At 29.6% G+C, this 27,413-nt stretch overlaps 1 protein-coding gene across 1 annotated transcript in view; it reads right to left on the reverse strand.

The window, feature by feature from the left end:
- Nucleotides 1–10,360: 10,360 nt before the first annotated feature.
- Nucleotides 10,361–27,413, reverse strand: part of LOC117178971 (inhibin beta chain) — a 220,669-nt gene continuing 203,616 nt past the window's right edge. Inside the window, exons 3-5 of the mRNA XM_033370567.1 lie at nt 21,300–21,534; nt 16,489–16,666; nt 10,361–10,601 (exon numbers count right to left, since the gene is read on the reverse strand). Of these exons, the coding sequence (XP_033226458.1) occupies nt 10,361–10,601; nt 16,489–16,666; nt 21,300–21,534 (654 nt within the window). The remainder of the gene's footprint in view (nt 10,602–16,488; nt 16,667–21,299; nt 21,535–27,413) is intronic.

The following is a 27,413-nucleotide window of genomic DNA, read 5'->3' on the forward strand; positions in this document are numbered from 1 at the left end:
GGGGGCCCTTCAAATTTTTATACATGATACAAACATGTCAAGTCTTTCGAGTTTCAGTTGCACCTGTCATGAGATCGAAGTTAATCGACGGAGGTCAAAGCTTAAATATACAAACATATAAATGTATGAGGGCTGTACTTTCATGAAGGGGAGACCACCCTACAGTGGATAATGAACCTACAGTAGATAATTGTTCATTAAAAGTACAAATATACCTAAAATAATAAATTCTAATTTAAATTTATCAACACGTATAGTTTCCTAACTATTAATTAAATTAAATTAATTATTTTACATACATTAGTATTTTAAATAATGATTATCCACTGTAGCGGGGTCACCCCTATACAATGAACAACGTGCATATGTACACATCACGTCGATCGACTCAATCAATCAAATAACATACTTAGCGCTTTTTCTTTTCTTTTCTCGCAATCTCTTTCTCTCACTCTTTTCACTGTCTTTCTCTCTCTCTCTCTCTTTCTCTCATTTTTGGAAACACTATTCCAACTTACAAAGTCTGGATAAACCTACAATTAACAAGAGACGGCAGTACGAAACAGTTGCTCGAAATAACGCTTTGCCCTTTTTTATTATCACTTTTTCCCCTTATCTTAATGAATTAATGAATTATTTTATTTAATTGCTTTCTTACATACTGAGAGTATCATTTTTTTTCTTAGTAAGTTCCTTTAGTCAAAAAAGCCATGGAATTAGTCGAAAGCCGCGAATACTTCGTTTCATTGGAATAATAAGTTTATGTAGCTTTTTTTTTCTTAACACTTGGTGTGATTTTTATACAATATTTAATTAGGGAGGAGGACGGGAAGGGGATTGGATACAGGGTGGATCTTTGGATCTCGTAAACAGTCCTTGAGCTTATAAAGGCTTTAATTTTTTTTCTCTCTTCTCATTTTTCTTGTTTCTTATTAGTTTCTTGTTTTATTAATCTTTCTACAAATTCTTCCTTTCCTCTGCTCCCTTTGCATATTAGCTTATTTATTCCTGCTTTAGCTTATTTCGATGCCTCTCTACCAACTGTGAGAAAGAAATGATAATTTTTTATTGTGAAATTGAATTTATCATTTCGTGTCGTTACGAAAATGATAGCTTGGATTCTTTTTGTCTTCGTATATTTTGACGAGAGTACACTTAGAAAACAATTTGGTTGAATCGAAATTTTGTTATTGTTTAAATAGAAAGCAAAATATTTGGTTTAACCTAAATTTCTTCTATATCCACGAAAACAGTTTTTATGGTATAAGAAAATGTTTTTTCTGAATGTTTTACAAATTTCCACAACCCGACAACTTTTTAAGTTTTAAAACAACATTTTACGTATAGAGCACGTTAACGGGGGAAAAATATTATCACCTTCTTTTAATTAGCCGTTTTGTAATCAAATATTTAAGAGATTTCTTATTTTTTAAATTAAAAATGGAACGTTTCTTCAAACCCTCCCTTCTTTTAATTTTTAATTTTCAACGAACCAGTTAAAGTTTCAACTAATAATGATTAATTCTTTACCAAAATAGATTAATTTACAACAAAAGAACTGGGTTTTCAGGATAAAAAGTCAATTTTTTAGAAGACAATTGACTTTTAAATCCGAAAACATTTTCAATCAAAACAGATAATTTTTCAGCCAAACATTTGCATTTTTAATAAAGAAAAAGATTAATTAAAAAATAGTTATATTTAAAAATAACTAGTTAATATTTCATCAAAATAAATTAATTTTGTAACAAATAACTGAATTTTTAAATGATAAAGACCAATTTTTAACCTAAAAGTCGAATCCTCAAGTAAAAAAGAATTCATTTCAACTACAAACGGTTATATTTTCAAAAATTATTCAAAGTTTGAAGCACAAGCATCGAATTTTAAAAAAAAGTTAAATTTTAAACCTAATAGTTGAGGTTTTAATCTACAATGATAAATTCTTAATTAAATAGTCAAATTTCAAAAAAAAAAAAGATTCAGTTTAAACAAAAACTGTTGCATCTTCAACTGCATAGTTGAATTTTAAAGCTAAAAAGAAGAGTTTTTCATAATACAATTGAATTTGAAATATATAGTTTAAAACGTTATTTTTCAACCTAAGAAAAAGTATTTTTAACAAATTGGTAAAATTTTAAGACAAAGATCTTTAAGTAATAAAATTAATTTTTAGCAAAGTATTTTAATTTCTGAACCATGGAGTTAAATTTTTAATATAGAAGATTAATTTTCTATCAAGAAATTCTGATTTTCAACGAAATACATAAAGTTTTAACCAAAATTTTGCATTTTAAACTAAAACCCATTCATTTAAAAAAAGTTGGATCTTCAATTAAAACAGATTAATTTTTAAACAAACAGTTAAATTTTTAGCGTAAAAGATGACATTTTTATCAAAACAGTTCAATATTAAACTCGAAAATATGAATTTTCAAGATAATAGTTGAATTTTAAACTAAACAAGATCAATTTTCAAATAATGAAGTGAATCTTCAAAAAATAAAAATAATTTTTGAAGAACCAGTTTAATTTTCAACGAAGTTATTAAACTTGAAATTAAAAATGCGAATTTACCTTAAAGTAAATTAATTTTTTCCAAATTGTTCAACTTGCAAGTAAAAACTATCAAATTTCAACTAATAAAGAAAGAGTCAAATTTTCAGTTAAAAAAGTTAATTTTCAATAAAAAAAACGAAATTTCAACAAAAAAATAAAATTATTAATCGAAGAGATGGATCTCTAACTAATGAAATGATTTTTTAACAAATGAGTTTAACTTTTAACCAAGCGTCAAAATAAGTTTAGAAAATTCGAAAAATCCAAGACACACCATTTTCGAAATCCGATATTTTCATTAATCAAAATTATTTTTCCAGTTGAGAGTGTTTCTTCAATTTCTACCGAAATGGCTCCTACAGTATATTATTAATTATTTTTTATTATTTGTATCTCCTAAGTTTCTGGTTAGTCTTGATTGATTTTTACACTTTTATACAATTTGATATTTTATATACATCTTCTTAATATTTTTACAACTTTCCGTAGAGGAAAGTAGAGTAAGATAAAAATGAATTTAGCAAGTGTTCTAAATATGAATATAATGTAGATTAAGGAAATAGGTTTGATCGAAAATTACTTATTTAAAGAATACTGAAACCACCCGAGAAAAATGTAAGAAATACTCTCCAAAAGATTTCTGAGAAATTTCTTATTTTCAAGTCAAGCAGTGGTACCGTTAAACCGGAAAATTGTAAACATGTGGAGCAAATTCGGACATTCCCAAATTGATAGTTCAAATTACTGGAAGTGCTTTCATCCAGAATTTAGAACCATTTCAGGCTTAAAATATCAATTTAAAAATGTCTGAGTTTACCCAACATGTCTTTAATTACCCCGTTTGACGATACTTACTCCAAATACTTTTCAACATTTTCCAAATAAGAATTTTCTCATAATAACGGTTCTTTTCACAATTGGTACCAGAAACTTGTAATCATTTTCCATCTTTCTTTTTTTGCCTCGTCCTTACTGTTAAACGCAAAATGTTTTTTAACAGTATTAATGCAACCTTTCGTAATAAGACTAGAGTAAGTGAAAGTCGTTCTTAATTTTTAACATTTGGACGCAATGGTTTTCTTCTCTGGCTAAGCCAGCCGAGTTGGCATGTGTGTGTTATTTTGTTTAACAATTCGCACGTTCTCGTTCAGAAAAAAGTCGATGATCAAATCGCTTACAAGACGGTAGTTTAAAGTTTAAGTTTGCGCTGGGATATTGAAGTAGCGTAAATATTGTAATTCTTTTTTTCGTTTATTTAAATATTAATTTAGTAGTTATGCGATAATACCTTAATAAGGCCCAGTAAGGCTGCGTGGGTAACGAACTATCCCACAAAATTGAATATACCTTTAAAATCACTTTTCTTACTTTCGCTCTCGTCAGGAGTCCTGAAATTTCGCTTTTTCTCTTATTTTTTTTCTCTCATTTTTTTACTTATTATTTTTCTCAAATTAGGTTTACAAATTAATTCGGTGCCTTTACTTTCATGTCTTGTAACTCTCGCTCAAACTTGAATTTTCTCCTGTCCTAAGGTAGTTTCAAAGGGCGAAGTTTAAGATTTATAACACAATAAAATAGGTGGCGGCCTTGCAGATTTACCCTAAAAAATCATTAGTAAATACAAAAACGGTGACACGTGAGAACTTGCTGAATCGCGTGTGAATGAGCCTTAAGGCTACATTTTTTTCAATCGGAATGTTTCTAAGAATTCAGTGTCTTAAATGTTCCTAGTCGACAACCACTGTATTCACTAATGATTTTTTAGGTTCAGTCCGCAGGGCCGCCACCAACATTGCGTTTTAAATCTTGAAGCTTGCCCTTTAAAACTGCCTTAGAGAGGTGGAATATTCAACTTTGTCCAAGAATTATAAGACATCAATGTACAGGCACAAAATTAATTTGTAGACCGAATCATTTCTTCTCTCTCATGTTTTTCTTGCTTTCTTTAACTATCACACGGACAAACATACATTAACACACTCACCGCGCATCGACCTCTCGTCTCCTTTTTTTGTTTGTTTATTAATTACTTTAACAATATACACATGTATAATAATTTCACAAAAATGAATCGAGTCCAATTCGACAAACTAAAAAATCAGTCCTACGAGCTTGTATGTCCTCATATTATTGTCACGTGTTTTCTTCGTTAATTATTATCATCGTCGCAAAAATCTTCGCTCCCATTCGATTATTAAAGTCTACGTAGAATCAGTTTCACTTTCAATTTTCGAGGATCATTAAGACCACTTTTTTAAATTCAATATATTAGTAGTTTTTTCTCGTATGTATAAGTTAACTTACTTACGGAATGCCCCAAGATCATTTGAGTGCAGACTCGGTCTTTGAGATGTCGGGTAATTCAATATGCTTTGTAAAATTTTCAAAACTTACTTGTTACGACGCTTAATCCCTATAAAGGTTGTTGCTTCTGTTGCTCTTTTTTTCCTTCCACTCTCTGGTCATAAATTATTATTTTATCTTTTTTTTTTTCACTTAGCTTTTGAACTCTTAATTATCTCCCGCCTGCCGCGCCGAGTTTTTTTCTCGCGCATATATATATAATATATTTTTATATATATATAGACTTTTTTAATAATGTTCCGACTTTGTTTTAAATCGTTACTCGATACTTTCATAGGTTTCGAATAAAAAACAAGGCAATTAGATTGAGTTTCATTGTTTACACTTAAATCTTAATCGCATTTTCTTTTATATATATATATGTCGTGAAGTACTTTCGCAACTAATAGAAAAAGACTAAGCTCTCGTTAAAGAATCTCCGGTTCTCTATTACTCTTTCCTAGCTTTCCATTTCTTTACCCTTTTTCCTCGACTTCCATCTCAATAGGGTAATTGCATTAGCTAAAGTTTTTATATGTAATTTACAGCTCATTAATTAGTTTTGATTTCTGATTAAGAAAACTTAAGAAGTAAAAGCTGACTCGGAAATTATTGGAAAAAACAGTTTTTGAATAAAAGAGAGTTTCCATCTTTTTTACTTCAAAATTGAATGTTCGAATAAAGGACGATAGTCCTGAATTACTTTATTTTCATTGCCATTAGGACTTCGAAAATAATTCATTTTAACTTTCTAATTGGAAAATCTATTCAATATACTTACGCTAAAAACATAACATTTTTTACCTGAATTTGCAATTTACAATATATGAAAATTTACACAATACAGAATTTTGTATTCCAGAACTTTAGTTTTTAATTTCTCAAAATTTTGAGAATAACTTCTAAATTTTCTAATTTAACAAAGCAATCTTTCGAATTTCAATATGTTCTAGATAATAAGTAATCTAAAAATTTATTTAAGAAACAATGCTTAAATTTTCTACAGTTGTAAAGTCTTTTCAAGCTTCTCAATACTTACATGTCTAATTGAAAAATAACTTTCTTTTTTAATACTTTTATTTATTGGAAGAACGCTTATAAAGTACTCAAACCCCTAGCTTTTTGCCTAAGAAATGTATATTTCTAAGGAAAATCATTTTCCCAAAACTTAATTGCTGATAACAATTTTCTAATATTATTAAGCAAGTATTTCAATTTTTAAGGAATGTTAGGCTTTCAAGTTTCAAAAACATAAAATTAATTTTTACATAATACTATTTTTGAATACTTTCAATATATTGGAAGAATTGGCAATACCTGGTCAAGAACTTTACTCATATCCGAAAAAGAGAAAAATCTTTTTAACTCTATTTAAAACTTAAGTTTGGTATTCATAATTTTTTCGTAAAAAAATTTCATATCTCTTTTTAAATTGTCATATATCACATTATTTTACTCAAATCTAATTTTAAATAGTACCTCCTAAAATGGCTTCAATTTTTCAGCTTGACCTATTTTAAAATTTGTATTTTCTTTGTTAAAGCAATCAAATTCAAACTCTTAACTTTTCTAAATATATATACATATAAGAATTTTAGAATTTACATGAAAATTTCAGGTCTAGAGCGAAACATTTTATTTAAAAACGAATTTTCTAATTATGACTTTAAATAACAACAAACAAAACAGACCTCGAATTCGATATTCATTAGGCTTTACAAAACTTTCGAAATTGGAAAGAAAGGATAAAATTCGAATAATTTTTTTCTTTCTAATAAACACAAAACTTAAATATTAAATAATCTAATAATATGAACACTTTATAAAAATCACTAAATTAATTTCTAACAATTTTAGATAAAAGATGGAAGGCTTTTAATCAAATTAAATAAAAAAATATCAATTTAAGCACCAAATTTTAAAAATATTCGCAGAATTTTCTTGGAAGTACCTTTTTTAGTTTTTCGAAATTTTTCGAAAAATTTTACTCCATGGAATTGTCTACACAGAGTTTCACTTAATATTTTCCAGAATATTCTGGATCTTTCGACAAAATATATTCTTGGCTGGAATTTTCCAAAAATTTACAAACATAAAATTTTTCGAGGGACTTTCTAAAAAAATTAATGAAATCTATTAAATTATCCTAAAAATTTTGATTGTTTGCCAGACTGTGAATTTCCTATATCGTCCTTTTTTTAAACTCTCCAGGAATGAACACTTCCAGGAATATATTTTATGAAAATTTGCTTAGCAATACAATTTTTTGCGTGTAGCTTCCAGAGCAACGCAACATTTTTTTTTTGGTCAATTCCATTTTAAATCAGGCTGAAACAGAACAGGTAACAGTTCATTCAAAAAAATATTTTTTGTTTTGTTACAATTGTTGGAAGATTGCTTGTGAATTTTGAAAAATTGAAATAATTTTATTTCAAAATAAGTATTTCTTGAGCGAGCGTATATATCGGGATTTTTTCACTCTTCAGTTTTTATTGTGGAAAATCACTGCTTCACGTTAAGAAAAATTACTTTTGAAAAATATAATTTTTACATTTCTTTTGGAACCAAAAGCGAACCTCAAGAGATATGTTTTAAAGACATAGAAATATTTGATTCGAAAATTTTAAGAGTGAATAATAATTCTAAAAGAAGTTTTAAAGATGACACGATTTAAAATTAAAAATTAAAGAGTTGTCTTATTCAAAATTAAAATTGATAAAAATTTAACAATTTAAAATCGAACGCTAATTTTTTTCAATTTTTTTTTTGTCCTTAGTTCGAGTTTTGCAATTAAAATTGAAATAGTTGAAATTTGAAAGGTATAATTAACAATCTAAAAACTTTTAGACGATTTAAATTAACTTGAAATAAATAAAATTTTAAAGGTTTTGAGTAAAAAAAGGGAATATCTTAATTTTTGGTAACTGAAAATTTGTTAAGTTTTAAATTAACTTCGGATTAATTAAATTTTCTGCGTTCTGTTATTCCAAATAAATAATTGAATTTTCGAGTCAAAAGAAGAATATTTAAGACATTTGTTTATTTATCACAAAATAATTAAATTTGAAATAAATTATTTCAGTATTTTTTAAATAATCAAATTTTCAACAAACTAGTTCAATCGTAGATCAAAACAGATTAATTTTTAACCAAAAAGTTACGTGCTTAACTCAAACAGATTAAATTTATATCAATTGAGAAGATTTATCAAACCAAAAACGCGAATTACCTGGAAAGCAGTTGAACGTTTTTACACAAAAACCTGAAGCTTTTACCAAAACCTAATTTTCAATTAAATAGTTAAATTTTTTACCAAACCAATAGAATTTTCAAAACAAAAAATCTGTTTAACAAAACAGTTAAATTTTAAGCGGAAAACATGAATTTTCTACAAAGCACTTGAAGTTCAACTTGCAACTTTTAATTTTCAAGAAAAAAGTTAATTTTCAATACAAATTAAAATAGATGAACTTGTAGTTAAAAAGCTTGACTTGAATTTACTTAAAATAATTTAGTTTTAAAGGGGCTTAGCATATACAATTTTAATATCCCAATTCTTGTTAAAGTAATATTCTTTTATGTACTACAAATTTATAATTCAGAAATTCCAGAAGCTTCGTATTTAAAACATTCAATTTATTTTTCAATTTCAAATTGTGAAATTTGAACGCTTTAAATTAGTAAGTAGTTGTTTGAAAATATTCCTATTTGAAATGGTAGAATTTCAATTCGTTTCTAATGAAATTGACCTATTTTCAACATTTTTGTTTTAAATTTTTCAATTTTAAGATTTGAATTTTTTCATTAAAAATTAACCTAATGCAAAATTGTTTAATTTTAGACTTTTTCAAATTAAAATCGTTGAGCACATAATTCTCAAATTTTTAACGCTTCCAATTAAAAATGATCCAATATTGATTTAAAAAATTGTGAACAACTGTTCTTTAAAAATTGATATTTAAATCGTTAGTATTTTCAATGTTAGGGAATAAAAATCCAGAAACATGAACGTCCATTTACTGCTCGTTCGTAAGCAATCTTGAAATGATTTAAAAAAATAAAAATACATGTTTTCATTCTTAAATGACACATTCAAATAAAAAATCATTCCTATACAATGAATTAGCACTTTATATAAATTTTGCCTGATTCAAAACAGAATTGGTGTTTTAGTCTTTCCAGGAAATTTCTTTGGAACTTTTTCAGAATTCTTGAATCTATTGGATCTAAAAATTAATTTGGTGTCTTTACTTTGATTTTTGTTCTCCACTTGAATTTTTTTCCCGTTATATGGTAGTTTTTAAGGACAAGCCTTAAGCTTTAAAACATCATCTAGTAGTTGACGGCCCTGCGGACTCAACCTCAAACATCATTGGTGAATAAAATAGCGTCCGACATGGAGCATTTGAAATACTGAATTCTTTTTGCATTTCAATTTATTAATCACAGTTGTGATATCTCTTGAAACACTTTTTCTACGTCTTATGTGTCAGCGCACCTTCTCTTAAGGCTGACCAAATTAATTTGGTCCTTCAGCTGAATTTTCAAATATTCGAATGCAAAAAATGCAATGTGTCAAATGTTTCTCGTCGGTCAGAATTGCATTCATTAATAAGGTTTTAAGTTAAGTCTGCAGGGCAGCCATCTATCATATTCTGTTTTAAAGCGTAAAGTTTGCCCTTTAAAACTACCCTAGGGCGGGAAAAATTCAAGTTAAATCAAGAGTTACAAGACACAAAAGTAGACACCAAATTAATTTGTAGACCTAATATTCAGAGCGTTTCCCGTGAATATTTTTATCTCAGGGCCTTCGTACTAATACAATTACTGGTATCCAATAACCATTGCAATTACCCTATTTCTCTTTAATTTATTTCCACTCAATTCTGTCTTTCTCGTTGCGTTCAAATTCATTATTCTAGCTACATCCTCTCTGGGCAAAAGCTGCCCTATACGGACACTCGCAAACGAATCGCCCACTTACCTACAATACCCTAAACTCTAGCGATTCGCTCGCGCGAAATGGAGATTTTAGGTGCCAGAGTGCCTGGTCCCTGGCAGTCCCGAACCTCCCAAAATCTCTCACATTTCGTATGCGCGATGCAGAGGAAAGTATTTACAAGGGAAGCCAAGGGACCAACTAAATTGGGCCTTACTCCTTCTAGGTTGCCTGTATATTTGCGCCCAGCACCTAATCCCGATCACGTCGACCTATTTTCACATTTTTCGACCTTTGCACCTTTTTCATCTTGGATCTCGAAGGTGTCACGGAACCTTCAAAGTTTTTCGCTTCGACTATTTGCGAAGGACCTCCAATTGTACTGGGATCCTTTCGGGACCTTTCGTATCATCTCTGACGAAGTTTGAACTCCGCTTTGCGGGCCTGCGCTGATTTTGTTTTGATCGCTGTGGATCATTTTGGACAATTAAGCACTTTGAGGCTCTGGACAAAAGTCTCTTAAGGACAGCCGCACTCGTCAACGACCATTTTTGGCAAATCTCTTTTGATGATGTTGGAATCGGGCCCATAGTAAATTAGGGACATTGAAGAGAATTTCAGTGGCGCGCAGCAAGGCTGCATCCCAGCAAGCCGATCCATTTTTCTGTATTCTTCAATTACGTGCGTGTAATAATTCAAAAAAGTGTCCGGCGTCCTGTGACCTGCTGCACAGTCTCCTCTGCAATAGTTCGCGTAGTACCTGAAACAATGAGAAATTTATTTAAGAATGAGGCCTCTTTTGTTTTCACCGAGGCGAAGCAATTCTTAAAATTAGTGTTGCTTAACGATACGAGATTGCTCGGTTCTCTTACTCATTTTAGCCGTGCGAGAAGTATTCTCAAAACCTGAAAATATCATTCTCTCTTTTCTTTTTATCGTCTCATTTCGATGGGTTCCACGAATAATATGCTATCTTTTCGTTATCGTTAAAAATTAGATTAACCTCATTTTGTCTGATATTTAGTAAACACTTAGAAGTGTTAAAAGAAATAAAAATCTTTTAAAATGTCCTATTTAGAACTTAAAGGAGCTTAAATTACATTACAAATTGTAATACAAAATACTGGAGATTTTAATTGGTAAGAAATGTTTCGAAAAGTAATAGGTTATTCATTCCTCCTGATAAAAAAAATAGTTTATGAAAATGTCAACACTATATATGTCCCAAATATAAAAGTTTTATTCTCAGAATTGCTGTCTAAGGAAGTGTCTTTCAGGTAAACGAATATGACTATGTTCTCCATAAATATTATTCCAACTGTAATTTAAACTATGCATTACAATACTGTTTCAATAATAAATTATTTTCAATATAAAATAAAACACATTTGACCACTTTTCCTGGTTTATAAAATCATCAGTAAAAAATTGCGTTCACTTGCACGTTCAGAAATTCAAGCTTATGTAAAAGGGTCACTTTTAATTTTTATTTTTTGTAAAAGAAAGTTATTTTTTTAATCAAAGTTTCCGTATGGGTCCTAAGAAATTCTTTTAAATCTTCCAACATTATTTAGAGCTGTATGGTATTTATTTAAATAATACCTCGAAATAATTAAAATCATTAGAAAATCCTTGTAGTCTTTTCAAAAAATTCGAAAATCGAGCCTTAAATCTCTTGAAATCTCTTTAAAAATCTCTAAAATTCCTTAATAATATGCTCTAATTTTGTATATGCATGAAAACTATTTTAAAGAAATAATAACATTATATCTTAAAAGATTAAAAAATCTTCATTAAATCCGATTCTTAAATAAGAAAATTGTTTTTATTATACTTGTCATTTTATTATTCTTTTAAAACGAGTTTTAAAATATAATAATTGATAAATTATTGCTAATTAATATAATAACTATTATTAAAAACGAGTGTAAATAAGGCTTTTTTGGGCCCAGGAATCCAGAATTATAAAATAATTTTCTTTACGCATAAGATATAAGATATAGCCACAAAGGCCACACAAAAATAAAATAAAAAACAAAAGAAAATTATAATATTGCAAATCATACTTATGCAATTTGTATATTTAAGAATGTCCATTCTGACACTGAAATAGCAGTTTATCAAAATATACGATTTTTCGAGAAGCTCGCTTATATGAGACGAGATAAGATCAGATTTTATAAAAAAGACAATAGCTTTTATCCTTGTTGCTCATTTCTCGTATGCCTACGCCGGATTATTTCTGATTACTTGAAAGTATTATTTATTTGAATTTTTTTTGAATTTTCCATATAATATATAAACCTTTGACTCAATCGTTGAATTTTAAAGGACAAAAATAACGAATTCTCTACCAAAACGACAAATTTATAACAAAATAGGGGAGACAACATCAGATGATGAATCTACAGTAGATAATAATGTTAAGCTGTGATACATTATTCACGTATCATTATGAAATTGAATATTATTTATAATTTTTCATCATTTCACAGTAAAAAGAAAAAATTGAAAGTAAGTCAGAAAATCCTGGTGAAGGCGATCACCGGTTAAAAAATGTTTCTCCCTCATTTTGATTTATTATTTGTTCGTAACTATAAAGCAACAGCAAAATTAGAAATTTCATAAATAACGGCTATTTTCTAGCAATTATCTAACAGAAGATAGTTATAAACTATAGTACATCTTCGAATGAATTAGGTCTGTCAACTTGCATTAATTATTACCACAATAAGCGAAAAGTAAACAAAATGTCAAAAACTTCAGAAAAAGCATAACTATCTAGCATTAATAGAGGAAAAGATAGTTATAAAATTAAATACTGATAATTTGTTTAAACAATACTGTTTTCTGAATTGCATTAATTATTAATTTGCTCTGAGTAAAAATGGGGCAAAAATGTAAATATTTTAGAAAAACAGCAGCTTTCTAGCATTACTTAAAGAGAATAACTTACTCTAAATAAAATTTCGAGAAAAAGTTAAAAAATTAAGAAAAGCCTTCAGCTTTCTAGAATCATTTTAATAAAATGTTATTATAAGTAATTGTAAATTGTTTAAATTATTATTTCCGTTAATTTCAATTGAGTGTTTCCTCGCTCAAACCAACAAGTTAAAAACAAGTTAAAAACAAATTGAAAACAATTTAAAAATTTTGGGAAACCCGCAATATGCTATTTCCATTCTAAGACCAAATTGCTATAAGCAATTCTTAATTTTTAAAATAACTTATTTAAACATCTAATTATCAATAGAGAATAATAATATATGTATGAGATACCTAATATTGACACCTAGTTTTGACGAATCTAAATAAAATGTACAAAAAGTCCTTTTGTCTCACGGGCATATATTCCAAACTTCATAGCAGTTGCGGAACCTCTGATTATCATTTTTTTTCTATTTTAATACTTTTTTGTATCGATTCGTGCAATTTTAGGGTCAGTATTATAAATTAGAAAAAAATGAACCACACAAGTGCAGCACGGAAGCAACCACCTAATAAAGCTTTTCATTTGTAATTCGAAGCTTTGAAAATCGAAATCTGAATTTGAAGTGGCCATAAGTTCCGATTTACAGGCCATACGTTCCCCCTGCAGTAACGACAATTCAAAACAAAATAAATCTGAAGTAAAAACTAGAGGATCGATGATTAGTACACCAGGATCGGACAGAGTATGTTTTGTAAGAGTCATTCGTAAGGCATCATGAAATCCATATGCCATACACGAGAGCAATGGCCGCGAGTTTGCGGATTGTTGAACAATTACGGGCCGAAGTAGCGGAGGCAGATATCATTCAAATTATACAGAAGAATAGCCAGCGAATCTATTGAAATAACCAAACGGAATTAAACGAAAGCAATTCGTTTTTTTTAGGGAAGCTTAGAAAAATAACCTTTTAAAAGTCAAATTATAAACAAACATTTCACAAAAAGGATTAAAACAGAATCATTCATCCCAAAAACCACTTTCTTGAAAAAGACAGACTCAAAAATACAATTGAAGTCAGTTAATTTAACCAAGATACTTTAAATGGAAGAAGTATGTTTCTAAACAACATTGTAATCGGCTAATTTGAGACATCTCTTTGTAGCAAAGAAAAAAGACAACAATATCACTCTATTTTCCGTAAATCTTCTTTAGTCTTTTTTATGCTTTATATTTCAAACTAGTTTAGGGTTCCTTATCAGGAAAATTTTTAACAGAAAGCTAATACTAATATTTTTGTCTTATGCTGATTATGAATTAGAACTGTAAATATGAATTTAAAGTTTCTTATTAAAATACCATTGCAATTTTTTTTCATTCAGATGTTAATCCTTAATATTTCTGAAATCTTTCATACATTTTTATGATTGTTTGAACAACCAATCATCATAATTTCCTAGGTATCACTGCTTCTCATAAAATCTAATAAAACTTTTTAAAGCTCTATTATATTTTGTATGAGCCCTGTTAAAATTAATTGTATTATCTCCCTCTCTTTTTATACACATGTTCATAAGTCTCCTTTTATCTTTGAGTTTTTTTATTATAGAAAACGTTCACATCCTCTCAATCAAAATCATGCTCATGTGTGATTCTAAGTCTGGAAAGAACACTGCGGTATTTCTCATTCCTATACAAATTATTTTTAACTTCATCCCTCCTTATCTTAAGCGTTTTTCTTGTTTGACTTATATGATCTGCATTACGGGACCCATATTTTATTTTACAAATTTAATTCTGTTTATACATTTTTCCATATATGTATTTTCCTAGTTTATTAGTTCTATTACTTTTGGATAAAATTCTAGATATGTTATGTAAGCCCATTTTACCCAGCAATGATCTCAAGGTCTTTGAAATTTTACCAAAATGAGGTTAAACAACCATATTCAATTAATCCAAATTTTTCATCTCTTTGTTGTTTTGATGGTCGTCTTTTCAACTTATCCCGTAAAGCCTATTGTTTATATGTTTTCTCAACGAAATATATAGAAAGAGTTTCAAGAACATGATCTATTTATGCAAATCTACATACTTTTTACGTTCAGTCTTCAAATTTAGTTTTTTGAGTTTTTAATTTTTATGTTAATTGCAATCTTGGGCGTACAAAGTTAAAATAATTTAGAAGGATATCAATGTTGTTTGCCTCTACTAAATATAAACATTAATACATTTTTTAAACAATTTTGTTTGCCATCTTGAATAAATTTTTTTCACTATGTAAAAGTGCATATGATTTTCCGAATTTTTTCAGTCGCTCATTAACATCTGGTATTCGGTTTTTGGCTTTTACAATTTAAAAATAATTTCATATTTCAACAGATTTTTTTTTATGAACAGTTTTTGCTAGTGAAAAATTACAAAAATGTTGTTTAATTAAAATTGTTTTGAGAATGTGCAAAAAGACACATTCCTTATAAAACAAGCTAACAGCATATTTTCTTTGATTCAGGCTATGAAATCCATAATTGCATAAAATAGTAAGAAGTTATTTTTTACGTTAAAGCCCAACTTATTTATTTTTATTAAAAGAAAAATATATTTTATAAAGTATTAATTTCCGAAAAATCAAAATGTTCAATTTTGTAATTATTAGCATTTAAAATGTTGATCAACTCTTTTTTATACAGAAATTTCATTTATTAATAAAAAAATCAATACAATCGTTTTGGATATTAATTGATCCTGATACATGATATAATATATGCCTATGGATAATTTCTTTCGTGTTAAAAATTTGTATAATTCCAATTTAAGGTTATAGTTTTGAACCAAAAAATGTAAAAATTTAATTTAGTATCTAAGAATCTGACAAATTTAATTATTGAGAACTTGAATCCAAAATCATTTAAATTTAAAAGCTTAAATTGGAAAATATGTGTTGCCCAGTTCATTGACTTTTAAATTTAATTCGATTAAAATTACAAAATGTATATTTTTGTCATGTTAATATTGTTAACCAGAAAACATGATTTCAAATGTAGCATTTTTAATATACTTTTTAAATTTTTTTAAAATTTTAAAATTTCAAGAAAATTACATGGAACTTTTTCAGTTTTGAAAGTTTCTATTTTCAAATTGCATACTGTCGTAGGCTGCTACTTTAAAATTATTCAAATTTTAAATGTTTTTCTTTACAAACTGTAGTTTTATTGAAATTAGCTGGTAGTTTTTCGAGAAAAACTTATATCTTTGGGGCAAATATTTATTAAGGGGAAGAGTACAAATAGAGGTAAAAAAGGAATTTTCCTTTTTTTTAATTAAGGGTTCTTTTTGTCTTTTTATGATTGAAAAGGAAGCTTAGGATTTGCCTTTTGAACCCTTCAGATTGCAAAATCTTAATTATAAATTCTACATCTTCTACTGCTTTGAATACTCCTACAACATAATATTTGAAAAATATAATTTGATTTGATTATTATTTTGGCCAGAATGAAACTGAAGGCAAGCTCCATTAATAATATTAAAATAAGTTTTTATTCAGTGGTTAAATCCGGATCAGCTATGGTTTATAAAAAACAATGCTGAAACGTTCAGTATTATTTGGAAGAGGGATTAATATTAGGAGTGCGACCCCGCTCACTCCCTATGAAAATTAATTTTGTTTTTAATTCTTTAATTTCTTTATAAAATTGTTTTATTTTAAAAATCTGCTCACCCTTGAGGGGCGATTATCCAATCGTCCCATCCGAGCTGCGAAAAGCTAACGTAGAACCTCTGCTTGCAGCACTGACCCCTAACGGCGCCGCTACACTCCACTGCTCGTCTTCTAACACGCTTCACAGCCGCTGGATCTGTTCGAACGACTAAAAACGGCCTGTCCGGATCTTGCGCACCTGTAAAAAGAATGATTAATTCAGTAAAATACAACAAAAATTGCAGTTTGACATACCGATCGTCAAATAAAATTAAAAAAAATAGTCAAAGTAGGCACTGCGTAGCTGCAAAACACAGGGTTTCGTAGCGTTTTAAATCACACTTTGATACCTATTCTTCCCTGTTCTCCCCTAGTTTTCCGCTCTTCTTCCCTGATTTCCCTCTCCGATCCTATTTTCTCCCTCTCACTTCACTGCTCGCTTACCGTCATCTCCCTAAATGCTTCGTTCTTTATTTTCCCCTCTTCTAACTTCCTTAGACCTCCCTTCCCCTTCTCTACTCATCCAAAATACCCTACTAGCCCACCCCTCACTTTCCCACACTACTCTTATTCACTTAAAATAATTTCCTATAATTCCTCTCACCTTCCCAAATTTAAAGTCACAGTAGGGGCCGCGCACCTACAATAAGTGTTCCGTAGCCTGTTAAGATATTAATTAGGTAGTTCAAATACCCCCTCTCTGACTTCTTTTCTCCCATTCCCCCTACATGACCCTTTTTCCCTTCCTTCACTTCATTCTTTGCCCCTATTCCCTAACCTCTTCCTTCACTACTTCCACCTCTTTAGCTTCCCCAGGTGACCCTCCTCTTTCATTATTTCCCTTCCCCTACGTTGAATTCCTTTTTCCTACTCGTCCATATTTCTAATAATTTCCTCCGCTTCCCCTCACTTCCCATAAGTCCTCTACCCAATATTCTCACCCTACTATCCTCTCATTTCCCACCACTTCCTCCTAATATCCCTTTATACATTTCTCCTCTCCCCCAAGCATTACCAACTTCACTTATTTCGCCCCTTATCCGTTTCCCTCACCTCCCTACCTTGGGAAGAAGTATGAACAAAGAAATTTGTGTGATAAAAAACGTATGTTTCTGGTTCCATTCGAAAACGGCAAAAGTAACAATTTTATTGTTAAGTGAAAACAGATAGGCAATTCAATTTCTTAAGAGAATAACTACTTTTAAAACAAAAAATTAGAATCTTATTTAAAAAGTTTCCAAGGGCCAAAGACTTTGAGCGAGAAAATGGTATAGGCCGTTCTAAAATTTGCCTCCTCAATTTTGGGTCAATGAAAAATGAAATTTGATAGGAAACGAAAAATAATAGCTTTACCATATTTTTGAGCAATAAATAAAAAATTGGATTTTGTCCCTATTAGAACCAAATTCTGCAGGGTGTCACAAATTTGTCCTGTGAATTTTTTTAATGATTCGTTAATGTTATAACTTTATAACGTTAAAATCTTGTGTCAGTAGGATGATTCAAATCTTCTTTAAATTTTCTTGCAAATCGCCCCCAAGCTTTTTCGAATTCACACAAAAATAAACGTTAACAAAATTGAATTCAGAGGTTGCGTAAGTTTCTTGATGCTTACCATGTATTTTAAAAGAAAAAAAAAGTTTGTTAACATTTTATTGAGAAACGTTAATATTAGCTGACTTGATTTAAGAACTCAAAATACTCCTAACAATTAGCTATAAAATGCAAATCAATAATTAACTTTTAAATATCACCTCGATAAGTCTGTTTCACAGGCTCCATAAGTGAAACATAGAGTATCCGAGTTTTTGGCGCTAATTATGATTTCTTTGCGGGTTGTTTGAAATAAATTGTTTCTAATATACGAAGGACAATTTTATTCTGATAATGAGACGTTTACATATATTTCTTAATCAATTAACTTTTACGGAAATGATTGTTTAAATCATTTTTTTTTCATCCATAATAATATTCTATAATATTAACGCTAGAAAGTTACAGTTTTTTTGACAATTTTCTATTTTTTATCCAATTTTCAATTAGCTTAAGATGACAATTGTTGAAATTTCACACACCCAATTGTTTGAAGAAATTATTATTGTTTATAACTATCTTCGACTGCAGTAATGCTACATATTAGTAGTTTATTCTGAAATTTTTATATTTATTTTCAACTTTAAAATTAGAATGAGTTAACGAATATAATTGTTTAAATAATTTATTATTATTAGTATAGAGTTAGAAATGCGCAGTTCGTTTCAAAATCTTCAACTTATTTTTAATTTTGTACTTAAAAGTAGGTAATATTCAACTAAATATTACTGAAATAATTGTTGGAATCATTTATTATATACAATAATATTCCCTTAGAATAATGCTAGAAAGTTGCAGTTTTTAAAAAAAAATTTTACTTTTTATTCGCATTTCAATTATTCTTAGATAAGAATGAATGGGATTTAACAAACCTGTATGTTTGAACAAATTATTGTTGTTTATAACTTTATTTTCCTACAGTAATGCTAGATAGTTGCAAGTTTTCCAGAAATTTGTTACTTCTTTTCAATTTTTCATTTAGAGTAAGGTAATTCAATCAATAAACATAATTATTGACTATTTTTCCGGATTTCCTAACTTATTTTAAAGATTTCAAATAGAGTGAGGTCATAATTAATTCAAGTTAACAAATATCACTGTTTAAACAATTTATTATTATTTTTAATAACATTCTCATGATTAATAACATTGTTCATGATTATCTTCTTCTTCTATATTATTGCTAATAAATTGTGCTTTTTTATTAAATATTTATGTTTTCAATACTTTTCACTTATTAGGACAATAGTTAACGCAAATAAAGAAAAATGATTCATTAAACAATTTATATATTATATATATTTATATATTTATTTAGATAATTGGCCGAAAAATGCAGTTTGAAAAAAATTTTTACCTTCGTTTTGATTTTTCAGTCAGGAATAAATAATGAATAAACTCCAGAAAGAATAATTTTTTAACATTCAATCTCTGATGTAAATTGTTCTTGAAGTAGTTACTGAGAGTCCTTTTGTTTCAATTGACATTTTTATAATTATTTATAATTTGTCTTGAACTAAAAAGTCAAAGCATAGTTAAATATTTTAGAACAACACGCAAGTATCTAGCATTATTTAAAGGTAACATTATTAAAAATTATAATAATTTGCTTAAAAAATGATGTTTCTTAAATTTCTTCTAAGAAAATATTGTTATGAATAATAATATTTAATATGTATAACAAAATACATGATGGTGGCTCAGTTGGTTAGACACTCGGATTTTACCTCAGAGGTCCGGGGTTCGATCCCTGAGCCGGTACCTCTGGAAATTTTTCAATGTACGTTTACCGAGATTCTGGTGGTTCGGAACCCACCTTAAGCTGTAGGTCCCCCCATCGTATACTTGACTGCAACCCAGTCCGTCAATGATGGGGTAAAAACCAGGCTTTGTCCAATATGTCTGGGCAGAATGCTCTCATCAGATCACTTGATTGCATTATAAAAATGCGTCCGTGACTGATGATATATACCGGGACAGCCCCGTGCAAATATAATCAAATAAAAACTCCAACTCTAACCAAAAATGCCTTCGACATGTTGGGCAGTATAAGCCTGTGACAACATTTAAACACTGAAATGTTTTTATAATTATGAACGGTTTAAGCATTTATTTATGTAGAATTAAATTGGGTATTGCCTTGCTCTAAAAGAAAAGTTGAAAACATGTTTAAAAGTTTTTTTTTAACTGTGACTTTATAACTCTATTCTAAGAGAAAATTGCTATACTGAATAATGAATTGTTTGAAGAAACTATTTAAACACCCTATTATCAATCAAAATTAATAGTTTATTTATTATATACAATTCCGGTTTTTTATACACCGACAAAATCATAATTAGCCCCAAAAATCTCCTTGTTAGGCTGGTCCATTTAAATCCCGTTACACTGCAGCTAAAAACGTATTATACTATGTCTTTTGTTTTAAAATCCTGGTGAAACAGAGGTCTGTACACGGGTCTCACTCCCTGCTAATGTATCATTTGAGTCATTTAGCTTGATAACATGTACCGTCAAATGATACCACTTCATTGGGTATGGGTCTGTAAAAATTTTTCTTTTACAAAAGTGAGCTTAGAATCACTGTATGAATCTAACCACAACCAGTGATAAGCCGCGACTGCATCCGAATTTATTAGAAGTACTTACTTTTGCCTGGTGGTTTGCCCAGGGGAGATGAAAATTGTAAAAAACAACTTTTCGTGTTCAGCGGGATTTTAGACAGTCGAGTTAGTTAAAACGCAGCGAATCTCGTAAATGGTTATCCATAAAAGTATTATCCGCGCCCTAAATGGTTGGATATTCTGGCTTTGTATTGTTTAAACAAGTTAAATAAACATCTTATTATCAATACAAAGTAATAATTTATGTATTAGAAACAATTTGTATTTAAAAAACAGCAGCAAATTTTAATCAGCGTCAATATTTCGCAAAAGCCGATTTTTCACTTATAGGTTTGGTTCGGGACCTATAAAACGGACTTGTGGATTTGGTACCCTTAAAAAAATGTCTGGTGTCATGGGGTTTGCGTAAATATTAAATACCTTTTTTTGTTTACATACGCATTTACAAATTTTTGGGCGGTACTCGTGAAAATTCGAAAATAAATTTTGGATCACCCTAATCGCACAATGAAACTCTATTTGAAAATAGAAATAGTTTTAACCTGTCACCTGGTGAGAAATTGAAGAAATAAATTCTGTTTTAAAAAAATATTATTTAAACAATAAATATGATACCTTTGTCATTGACGGTAGATTCGATGACATGAGGTGAATGACCTCCGAACGTGGAGATGTGCACGTGCGATCCGCAGCCCGTGCAATCTACAAGGAGCGTCAGCTTGTCCTTTGGCGAATTTCCGCTCGCCTGATACCAATTGCTGACAACTTTCGTTACATCGAATTTTTGCCAGCCCAATTGACCAACATTCACTCCTAAGGACGTCACCATATCTAGGTGCTGTCCGAGCTCCTGCAATTTTGCAACATTTTTGTAATTAAAATTGCAAAATAATGGTGTTTTTTATTAATTACTAAGTAACAAACAGTTACACGCAAGGCCTGCAATTATTTACTGTATACGTATTTTAGGTTAAATTACTCAAAAATACGTATTTTTAGTTAATTAATTAATTATATTTTAGTATTGATAAGTACTATTACTCAAAATATTGCAATATATCATAAAATGTTAATAACGGCTAATTAGTCACAAACGCTATGAAAACTATATTAATAAATCATTTTAAATCTTAAAACACTTATGCCTTAGTATTAAATGAGGGCTTGTCCACTCTAAAATCTGCTAAGGGTTCATAGAATCCTTCGAAATAATTTCACATACTCTGAAAAAGTTTTTAACTCTTTGAAATCCGTTATAATCACTTAAAACATTTTGAAAAAGCCCTTTTAATTCTGTGAAACCCTTTGAAATCGTTAGAAAAACTTGAAATCTTACGAAATCCCTCGAAATATTTTTGAAGACTTCGAAATCCTTAACACTTTTTAAAATACTTTGGGGTCTGTAGAAATTTCTTGAAATCCCTTGAAAACTTTTCAAAAAATTAGAAGTTTTATCATATGCCATGAAAGATTAATTTTCAACCAATTAAATGAATTATCAACTAAAATGAGAAATCTTAAAAAAGAAATCACCCATGAAGATTATTATCTACAAGAAAAGAAAAATGTTTAAAAGAATACACGAAATTTCTCCTAAAAATGATATATTTTACATTTAAAAGGGAATAGTTATACTTATAGTAAAAAATTCATTTTTAACTGTAAACGCCAAATTTTCATACCAAATAGTTAAAATTCGAACGCAAAGATAAATTTTTCACCAACAAGATTAATTTTAACAACAAAGAACGGATTTTCGACAAAATAGATAAATTTTTAACCTACGAAATCAAATTTTAACTCTAGTGGTGAATTTTCAATAATAAAAGGAATTCTGAAATCAAAGAGTTGAATTTTGGTCCCAAACGATACATTTTTAACCATAAAGATTAATCTTCTACAAAAGAAGACGAATTTTCAACAAAATACATGAATTATTAACCAACAAATATATATTTTCCAGCAAAAATGGTATAGTCATATTTTAGCTGAAGAAAATAATTTCTAATAATAAAGACAAGAATTTTCAAACAAATGCTTACATTTTTATACAACGAAATTAATTTTTAAGGAAATACATTAATTTTAACATACAAAATATAAATTTACAAATAAAAATGTAATGTTATTATTTGCAATTGAAAAAAATAATTTTCAACAATAAAAGTAAGGGATTTTTAACTGAAATAAGGAGTCTTTGATCAAAAAAGAAAAACATGAATGAAATAATGCGAAGAATATATTAATAAGCAAAAGACATAAATTTGAAACCAAAGAAATTAATTTCCAAGAAAAAACGCAATTTTCAAGAATTTCATTTGTCCAAAGACAAAATTTCCAACCAAGAAATATTTTTCAGTCAATGAAGGAAAAAAATCAAATCCAAAATGTGAAATTTTTATGAATAAGAGAAGTATCTTCTACAAATAAAAGTTGAATTTTTGAACTGAAAATATAAATTTTCAAGATAAAAGTTAAAATTCGATCAAATAGTTGACTTTTCAACCAAAACTATTTATTTTATGTTTTCAATAAAATCCTTGAATTTTGAAAAAAAAATAAAATGGTATGTTCATTCCCTAAGTTTGTAAATTATACAAATAATGATTTAGGGGTCAAAATTTTTATTTAAATAGTAAGTACAATCTGTAAAATTCGTTCATTAGTTTGAATATTTTCCAATGTTTCCATTTTTTTAGACAATTTGATATTTCCTTTTTTTTAAATGTTAGTGAAACTCCAAACATGTCAATTTTTTGAAATTAAATTGAAAAGTCCCAATGAGACGGCGCCCTCAGAAATTGTGAGCAAAAATTTAGGACCGCGCGATAACAATAGCAAAACTTCGTTTTCGAGCATAAAAACGTCGTGATAAATTAAGACGTCTGGTCACCCTCTGTATTCCTACGAATAATTGCCAGTAATACAACTGAAATGCGGAAACAATTATCAAGCTTTCGATCATTACAATTTTTATTATAATTAATGCAACTTCAATTAAAAATTTAATTATGTAGAAGAGGTTTTAAAACAACGTATAAAGTGCAAGTTTATAAGCAGAAGCGAAGTAATCGGTCCTTAGTAAATTCATTGCTCGAGAGCTGACTATAGTCGGAGGAAACCCTACAAGCGAGCAGGGGTTATATCAGATGGATATAGATATACATATACATATAGATTCTGGGAGATCAGTAAATGTTTTAAACGGATTAAATGGTAATATATCAAACAAGATTGTTAAAGTCTCGATCAGACCTTATGGAACCAGCTATTCGTTTTCAGATTGATAAATTATTAGTCTTTCATTACATCTTATTAGATTTGAGATAATAGCTGCAATTTGTGATGGATGATTATATATTAATTCTATGGGTCAGACAACGTCAAATCTTCCCAACTAAAGTTAATTCTTTTTAGCGGATTGAAACTTGGCGAAGTTATAGTCCAAGTAAACCCATATTAATTCACGAAACCATAGGTCGATTGATCTATCGGTTGTTAATATACAGAGGCCTAAACTTTTCACTTTTGCAGATTCGCGTTAGTGTAACTTCTTTCAGGATTATCCGATTAGACTTTTATTATAACCAAGAATATAGTGTGAATAAACTCTACAGATATCTTACTTTTTCTTACTTTCTCTCTCTTTTTCTGACCTTTCTTTCTTTCTAATTTTCGGGAACATATCAGATCACTGAATGTTACTTTAAATTTCTCAGTGTAGTTACCGCAGATGAAAGTCTAGATTGCAATGCTTCTGCATTTACGGCATGACTTTCTTCGGAGCTTAACATGATGATTGTTTCCTTCAAGTTCTTCAACGCCCATTCGTAGAACGCTTGTTCTGTCAAAATGTGGTCTTTTGGAGACGATTGCAGAACTAGCTCATGTAGCAAGTCTCTTCAAGTTTTCATCAATTTCATCACAAGACCGTTTTCATCAGTCGTAGCGTGGACGTTCAATTCCAAAATCTTTCTCATGAAAGCGGAGATGGGAAAAGTTGCACTTGTTTTTACAATGTAGTGGTAGACCATCAGAAAAGTAAAATACCTTCTTGAGATCAAAATTACTCTAAGTAATTGACAATTATTTTGTGCAATTCGTGTATGCCCACAGAATCATGAGTCAGAGCGTACGATAAAAAGCTTCTGCAGCATTTCGAGCTACCGAAGCTAAATTTTTGTGAAATCAAAATGTACAAGAAATCGTACTGCGAAAAATTTCTCCTTTAAGTAATAAACAAACGATATCTGATCACTTAGCAACAAAATTATTTGATTTTAAGTTTAATATGTCATTACTAAGCACTTCGACGAAGTCATAGATTGTTTCTGATAACTCTTGCTTCTGGACATTTCTTGCATTTGTCAAAATGACAACTCAGTATCGTTCGCTACTTTGTCGATATTGATTCGAACAAGATTCAGTTTCAAGTTATCGTGATGCATCCAAATGCGAGCATAGTGAGCGCCACAAGCACAAGCTTTGACTGAAACACAATGTTTTGGTCAAAAATGTTTAATTTTTGGAAGTTGGATATTTACGTGGTGATTCAGCTTGATTAAACGTGCATACAGTTCATAAACATTACCTAACAGTAATCTTTTCTGAAAGTATTCCCTTGAGCCATCTTTTTTCTTCACTGAAATCTTTTATTCCTGGTAAAATAAGACTTTTCGCAGCATCTTTATTGAATGCCACAGCGGGAGCCGAAATAAAAACTTTTTCTGAATTACTGCAAGTTTTTCTAAAGTTCTCTTTTAATAGCTCAGGAAATTCGATTGTAGCTGTAGTTATTATCACATGACAATTTTCAATTTTTATTGGGAATATCTGGATTGCGATCAGAGTCATTGGCAGAAGAAATATAAGATGTATTATTATTTGCTTTGTCATTGATGTCCTGAAGAGAATCAACAGTCCGATCATCAGATGACACGTTTAAAACTAGGTCTTAAAAAGATGCGTTCAGGATTTTTCTACATGGTTCACATACTTTTGAGTTGATCAGCAACCAAGAATATTAATTATGAATACTCTTAGGGATTTCTCTTCAGCCACTATGTTTTACCTGTGTCTATTTTTTCGAAGGATTGCAACATCGACTGAATATACTTTGTTTGATGTTGCAATTTGGTTTAAGCTAAACTGACAACCATTATTTAGTTGAACACAGTATTTCAAATTTATCTGACTCTAAATTCGTATGTCAATGAATAGCTTGTGCGTCTAGGTAGTCACTAAGATAAATATTCTATTGCGTCGAAAGATTGTCTCTTGACAGAAATGGAATTTCCTCTTAAAGTTAAGATGAACTAATATTCATTTGTTTTAAAAAGAATATTTTTACAGCAGACATTATTAATTTGCGACAAACTTCATTGAATTGATCAACCAAATAAATCTCTGAATGTCCAGAAGTAAGATTTTGACAGCATCCAGAAAATTATGAATGAAATAAAAAGTGTAAGATGTAACGCAATTTAAGTGCCATATTTTTTACAGATAATCATCTCACGTTATATTGACAACTGGTTGATAAATCGACCTATGGTTTAGTGAATCAATAAAGGTCCGATATATTTCTAATTTAACTAAGTTTCAATACTATAACAAAATTAATTTTAGGTGTTAACACTTTACGTATTCTAGGGACCTGGCCGAAAATTTCGTGCCGTTGCATTAAGTTATTAACTAAAATGGAAGTTTTTCGCTCACAAGCCGTAACGTAACTAAATACACTGGAAAGTGGATTTGTGCATGGTTCCGGATGTGGTTCTCATGGATTCTGTACTTGATGTACATTGTCCCTAGCACCTATGAATTTAGTTTCAATCAGTTCATCGTTGTCAACATCTTCCAAGTGGAGTTTATCAATAGGAAGCTGCTATTCCACTTCCATTTAGATGTCAGCTATTTCAACAGCCGAAAGCAATCTGCTTACAGATATTGAGCGTTCGTGGTTTGCTAGATTTTGCTCATTTATTCTTGTGGCTAGCCCTGGGTGCTTAAGTAAGAAGACTGCATCTGGAGGATCCGTTGATGCTAGATTACCATTAGGTTGCGCCAAAGCATCAATTGTCGCTACTTGATCGTCTGATGCGGCTCTCTCTAAGTGATGTTCATTGTCCACGTTTCTCTACGCCAAATCAGCCCACTGTTTAATCTTTATTACTCAATCTTCCGAGATAAGAAGAGTATTTCTGATGTCCTTCATCTTACCTGTAAGATTTCCCACTGAAACCTTCTGAATGTTAGGATACTTTACAGCAAACTTTGTCCTGAAGTTGTATCCTTTTTCGCTTTTGGTTTAAAACTTCGCACTTTCGTAATATAGACGCACCAATTACTCTTTCATTGTGGTATTCCATCTGAAGCTCTCCTACGGTATTTCTCTTCAGTTGGTTAGCTGCACATTGCAAACGCTAGCTAAAGCGTCATCAGCAGGCACAGTTGATGTTTGAATGTTCATCGTTTGTCATTGATATTGTTGCCACTGAAGCACCAGATTTGGCTCCAGCGGCGCTATCTATCCATGATATCCATGATATCCATGATATCCATGATAAATTATGGGTTTTGGTGTCCCTGTTATAGCCGTCAAAATCATGAGAGGAAAGCTCAAACCCTATCGCGACGTCAATTCGAGATTATTATTTTCTAATAATAATGACATATAATAAAAATAATTATATATAATAATTTTAATATATAATATAATAATATTAT

The sequence above is a fragment of the Belonocnema kinseyi genome, chromosome 8 (genome assembly GCF_010883055.1).
Source record: "Belonocnema kinseyi isolate 2016_QV_RU_SX_M_011 chromosome 8, B_treatae_v1, whole genome shotgun sequence".
Taxonomy (NCBI): domain Eukaryota; kingdom Metazoa; phylum Arthropoda; class Insecta; order Hymenoptera; family Cynipidae; genus Belonocnema; species Belonocnema kinseyi.